A 6515-nucleotide genomic window follows, 5' to 3' on the forward strand; every position below is an offset into this window, starting at 1 on the left:
GCAAATTGAAAGCTCTTTTTTGCACAAATATGTAGTTTGTCCTGATGAGCAAATTAAGCAAGTTCATGGTACATCCTTACAATGAAAGCTACATGGTTCCCAACATAATACATTACTGTTGGAAGCAGCAGTAACACAATGATTAACTGCTTGCCCAAACTTGTAGCTGTCTAAATCCTGTCTTTTGACTCTGGTCTGTAGCCCTGTAAGAGGAAACGGCCTTTTAATGAAGTGACTTGTCTTTGAAGGAAAGTCTTAAATTAGTTACATAATAACAAAATTATCCCTGGAACAAAGCAATTAATGCCTTATGAGTGTTCTATTTTTTTTTCTAAGTCTTTAGTTCATATAAATTTTTTTAAGCATTAACATCAGCCACGTATGTCACTTGCAGAAGCAATTGTCGTAGGTTTTTCTTGTAATCTGGAATGTTTTTCTGCTTCATACATGGTTTTATCATCTTCATGGTGGAGGATAAGGCTTTGGATTATTGGCACTCTAATTTCCAACATAACACTGAAATGCCATGTTCTCTTAGAACAGACTTTCTCTAAAGGTGCTTTCATATTTATACTGTTATAAAAATCCTTATTAAAAAAACTGATACCCATTAATTTTCACAAAAAGTGCAGGTGTCTTGAGATGCAGAATCCAACCATTTCAAACAGATTATTCTTTAAGGCTAAATTTTATGACTATTGCAAGTAAATAAATGTTGGTTTATGTTTATTCCTTTTTAAATGCAGTCTACTTAATGTTAGGAAGAAGATGGTATTTGTGTAACTGCATTCAGTGAATCTTGGTTACAATGAAGCTCTCCCAAAAGCAGGTTCATAGAGCCTTCTCTTGCAGCAAGAGTTGTCTCAGATATTATCCTTTGTAAATCTTTCTTAAAAAGATACACCTATCACCTATAGCTATTGTCCTTTGTCCTCTAGCAAATAGGCTGTGTAAATCCGAAGTCAGATTATCTGGAGATTGATTTCCTTGTTTGTGTAGAAGAATTGTACAAAAAAAAATTCATAATGGACGATTGAATTATGACACATACAAAAATCTCTGGATACTGTATTTTCAATATTTTAATTCCTTTCTCTTAGGCTCCCCATTTGTGAACGCAATCATTCACAAAGGCTTTGATGAGAGACATGCCTATATAGGTGGCATGTTTGGAGCTGGGATTTATTTTGCTGAAAATTCTTCCAAAAGCAATCAATATGTTTATGGAATTGGAGGTGGCACTGGATGTCCAATTCACAAAGATAGATCTTGTTATGTTTGCCACAGGTAAGTCCTTCAAAAGAATCTTGATTTTTGCCCTTGTATATTGTGTTATAGACCACTAGTCAACAAGGCCAAATTCAGGGTCCTGCACCTGGGTCAGGGCAACCCCTGGTTATCGGTACAGGCTGGGGGATGAAGGGATTGGGAGCAACCCTGCCAAGAAGGACTTGGGGCTACTGGTGGATGAAAAGCTGGACATGAGCTGGAAATGTGCGCTCACAGCCCAGAAAGCCAACCATATTCTGGGCTGCATCAAAAGCAGCGTGGCCAGCAGGTTGAGGGAGGTGATTCTGCCCCTCTACTCCACTCTGGTGAGACCTCACCTGGAGCAGTGCATCCAGCTCTGGAACCCTCAGCACAGGAAAGACATGGACCTGTTGGAGCGGGTCCAGAGGAGGGCCACAAAAAGGATCAGAGGGATGGAACACCTCTCCTGTGAAGAAAGGCTGAGAGAGTTGGGAGTGTTCTGCCTGGAGAAGAGAAGACTCTGGGGAGACCTTATTGCAGCCTTTCAATACTTAAAGGGGGCTTAACAAGAAAGATGGGGACAGACTTTTTAGCATGGCATGTAGAGACAGGACAAGGGATACTGGTTTTAAACTAAAAGAGGGCAAATTCAGACTAGATGTCAGGAAGACATTTTTCACAATGAGGGTGGTGAAACACTGGCACAGGTTGCCCAGAGAGGTGGTAGATGCCCCATCCCTGGAAACATCCCAGGTCAGGTTGGACAGGGCTCTGAGCAACATGATCTAGGTGAAGATGTCCCTGCTCATTGCAGGGGGGTTGGACTAGATGGCTTTTAAAGGTTCCTTCCAACCCAAACTATTCTATGAAGTCTCTCTCTGAAGAGAGATTTGCCTGGTAACCAAACATTCTCAGCGCTATGTGCTGGGCCTAATACAGACTTTCACAAAACTGTAATATTTAAGTCTTAAAGAACCTTTAACCGTCTTCAGTGCATTTAACCAAATCTTTGCCCTTAACTTACTGCAAAAAATCAGACTTAGGTAGCCAGAGAATGAAGAGGATCTGCTAGGTGGTTTTGTGAAAGATGTAGCGATATGAGGGTTTAGTCCATTGCCTGTTACAGAGAAAGGAGAAATTCAGTGGTAATTCAGATGCTGTATTTCTTTGAGGAGGATGTACTTTGTAACAGTCAGCCCCCCCCCCCCACCCGTCACTGCTGCTTCACACACTAAAATACAGATGTGGATTTGTGGACTCTGTATTGCTAATTCACTTTTCTGCAGAACACTTGTTATGTCTTATTGACACCATCTGTTCAGAATAAAGTTACTCTTACTTCATGGAGTTAATTGTGGTGGTGGCCATCATTTCAACCAGGAGAATATTTTGTGTGTTTCTGTGCATATTGTTTTGCATTGATGTCACAGGGATAAGGCGATTCTTCCAGTTTCCTTCCTTGAGTCTCTGCCCTTGTTCATATTGCTTATTCTTTTCTGGCACTCTCAAATAAAGAGAATAATCTTTGAGAGTTAGAGGATGTCAGAGTTTTTTTCATGCTTTCTAAAGTTTTGAATAAGAAAGCTTGTTTTAATCTGTCTTGTGCAAAGAGTTAGAAAAGCAAAAGTTTTGGCTGAGCAAAACGGTACGTAACATTGGTCTACAAAAATGCTGAGATTCCATTGCCACTGCAGTAGTACATATGTAAAGAAATGAGTACCCTTGTTCTGTCTGTTTATAATGAAAATGTACTGACAAATGCTAGTATGAGGTATTTCATGTTGACCTAGAGTTTGCATTTGGCCTTGATGTTGATTTGGCTGTTAGACACAAATCTAGTGTTAGAACACAAGTGAATTATGTTGTTAGTATAAATGATTGGGGGGCACCCTCGGAGAACTTTAAAAAAAAAAAAACTTTAAACGAAAAAAGCCCAAAAGGTTCAAAGGTTCACAAAAAGGTAGTGACGATCTTTGAGTACATTATTAAGCGTGCTATGTCCAGTAGTTAAGATGGACATTTTTCGATGTTACTTCCGACCCTTTCCTTAGGCTAAACAGAACTTTAGAATTTTGTGAACTACGAAGAGTGGCTAAAATGGCTTTAAACTTCCGCTGTTCTCCTCAAGTGAAAGTTTCAAGTTACAAAGATAGTCTTTCTGGAGCATCACAAGCATTTTGTATTCACGGTCCTTTTTCCATTTGCCAACAGGCAGTTGCTGTTTTGTCGTGTAACACTGGGCAAGTCTTTCCTGCAGTTCAGTGCTATGAAAATGGCTCATTCTCCCCCAGGACATCACTCAGTTACTGGGCGACCTAGTGTGAATGGATTGGCATTGGCAGAATATGTCATATATAGAGGGGAGCAGGTAAATAGCTTTTTGGTTTTATTTTTCCCAAACTCTTTTTTTAAAGACATGTAATATGTTGGGTTTTTTTCTGTCTTTAGAGGTGCTAGGACTTGCCTTTGCCTTAAAACAAACTCCAGCTGTGGTGAGGTTGCAGGTGAAAGGATCAGTGTTTCCTGACTGCTCCATGCCTTTTACCTTTGCCATTTTGCCTTTTTTTCTTTAGCATAAATATTTTTTTCCCCTCTCTAGCAAACATTCTGAATTTGTCCAGAAAATTAAGTCATAATAAAGAATGTGTGTGTCATTCTTTCAGGCTTATCCAGAATACTTGATTACTTACCAGATTATGAAACCTGAAGCCACCACTGAAGCTTAAGACAAATTAATTGTGGAAAGCATCAGACCTTGGATGCGAAGATACCAATGTCTGCCATCTTGTTAGTTACAATGAGTTGTTGAAAAACTTTCATCCACAGGTGGTGTGATAGCAAATGTGAAAAAATATACCATTTTTGACTTGATAAAGCTTTAATAATGTACAGTTTGTTTTTCTAAAATTTCAGAAATGTCCTCTTTTTCAGCACTTTAACAGATACCATTCCAGGCAGAAACTGGGGTTTGGCTGTGCTAAATTATAAACAAAAATTAACTTGAAACAATGGTTTTATACAATACTGCATTGAAATTTAGCAGGAATTGTAATGCTCTATACAGGAACTCATTTTACTAATATTGTGTTCTTTAAAACACTGCATTTACACTGAAAATGTTTTCATTTGTAAAACTGTAAATAAGAGCTTTTGTACTAGCTTGGTATTTATTTACATTGCTTTGTAATATAAGTGTTTTAGAACTGCAACCTTGTACAAAATGTTTTTTCCAGATGTTGGTTTGTTCATCTGTGTTTTCTCATGCACAATAGAATTGAAAAGCCAATTTTTTTTTCAGGGTTTATCACTTATTTGTGAGGGAGAAATCAAACTTTATCTGAAGAGGTTTAGAAATATCCAACTTTAGATTGAATATGCAAATTTTGTTCTGTATTTTTATTTATGAAATATACATTCCTGAGAATGATGAGCTATGAAAATAGCATGTTCTAGCTGAATACGAAAGTGTTTTTCCACCTACTTCCTAGAGCTGCATATTTTATTTCTGTAAAATGTTTTCTGAATTTTTTTATTTAACTATATAGGTATAGTTAACCTGTATCCTCACTTCAAGGCTAGTAGACCTTGCAAGTTACAGTTTTAGTAAATTATTTTCTTTGAATGTAGTTGGAAAACTAACCTCAAGGAGGTCTGTCTGAGTTCCTCTTGCTTACATTTAAGCCTGGAAGTTAAATAGTTTATTCCTAATATGAGGGCAAACAGCTTGGCCTTTTTTGTATGCTTATTTTGGTAAATTAATCTACTTGTTGGTGCCCTCAGGATATGAGTATTGCGAGGTGGAAACGTTAAAAACCATCCTGTAATCTTCTGTGTTTTTTCCACATTAATGTTCAAGCTGTAGTTGAAGCAGGTGTGTAGAACTGTGTTAATCTGCAGTGCTTTTGGCTGAGTGGAACTGATCAGGGTGCAAGGTTCTGCTCCCTGTGCTTGGCCAGCTAGGCGAGGAGCACATAAGCGGGATGAGCAGCTCTTCCACGGCAGCAGCTGCCTTCGATAGCCTTGGTAAGACCTCTGGGGTGAAGGAAGAGTACAAAAGGTACAACCCCCTGCTCAAGTCTCATTTGGCGTTACGGAATGCACTGATCGGTTCAGTCAGCCCTGTCGTAGCTCTTTTGCGTATTCTGCTTCTTTTCCATCTGCAGTTCTTACTTACATATTTCAAAAATATGTAAATACAAATTATCATTCATTTGGGGTTAAAGTGGTTAGGAGTATATTTTACTTGTTTTATATTTCTACATACAGGACACTGTCCCAGAAGACAGTTTGTTTGCAGGGCACGTTATCATACCATGGTTTTAAATGTAATAACTGGTCAAGATAATGAAATTGTCTTGCTGATGTGGTGGTTATGTGATTACGCTCTATGTAAAAATGTATTGAACCTTACCCAGTTATTTGGGGAATCTGAATAATAAGGTTGCATAACTCTTGCAGAAAGTAATATTGGCTATGAATTAAAAAGGCTTTGATTTTTAGGTACTTTCTCCCAGCATGTTGCCTGTTCCTTAGTATAGTAATGCTGGAATTGGTGTTCATGCAAAATCTGTTAAGTCTGTTTAAAACTTTTCTGTTACTGCTAAAATGCTTCATTCTCTATGAATGATCACTTAATGTCTTGTAAAATACTGTGGTATGATAGCATTTTAAGTGGTACCACAATGTTGGTTTTGTCTGTTTGGGGATTTTTTGAGCTGTTTTTTTGCATGACATACTGAAGATGGAAGCTGTAATGATTTGATAATGCTGACCGTTGAGGTGAACCTTTAATCTCTTGTGCAATTAGTTCTGCATTACTCGTCTTGAAGTGTCTTTACATGTACTGTGTAACATTCCCTATCCATTTAACACTAAATAAATGTAATTCACTGTTTTTCTGGTAGCATGGGAGTAATTACAGAGGTAGTATGTCAACCCATTGTTTTAAATGTGAGCATGCACAATACTATAACAAACTATATCATTAGAGGCAAAATTAATTCCATTAGATGGAAAAGCTTTTAATGTGGATGAAAAACTGTAAATACTGTGGAAACTTGTAGTTTGGTATGTGGCTAACTAACAGCTTTAGCTACCAGTGAAAATGTTTTAATAATAAATCTAGAAGTAATCTATACATTTAAAACTCCCATTATATAGTCCAAAACTGAAAAAGAAAACTGCTTTCCATTGGTTTTGTAAAATTAAAAGTAACCTGAAAAGTCTTACCTTTCAGGTAACTGCTTAGGTAGCAGTATGATAGA

The 6515-nt window shown here is 37.7% G+C and overlaps 1 protein-coding gene across 1 annotated transcript in view; it reads left to right on the top strand.

Moving 5' to 3' along the window:
• Positions 1 to 3977, top strand: part of TNKS2 (tankyrase 2) — a gene marked incomplete at both ends in the record, with an annotated part of 30713 nt that extends 26736 nt beyond the window's left edge. The window contains 3 exons of the mRNA XM_082002467.1: positions 1101 to 1287; positions 3463 to 3619; positions 3915 to 3977. Of these exons, the coding sequence (XP_081858593.1) occupies positions 1101 to 1287; positions 3463 to 3619; positions 3915 to 3977 (407 nt within the window). The remainder of the gene's footprint in view (positions 1 to 1100; positions 1288 to 3462; positions 3620 to 3914) is intronic.
• Between the last annotated feature and the right edge of the window lie 2538 nt (positions 3978 to 6515).

The sequence above is a fragment of the Phaethon aethereus genome (assembly GCF_964289735.1).
Source record: "Phaethon aethereus genome assembly, chromosome: 7".
In the NCBI taxonomy this organism is placed as follows: Eukaryota; Metazoa; Chordata; class Aves; order Phaethontiformes; family Phaethontidae; genus Phaethon; species Phaethon aethereus.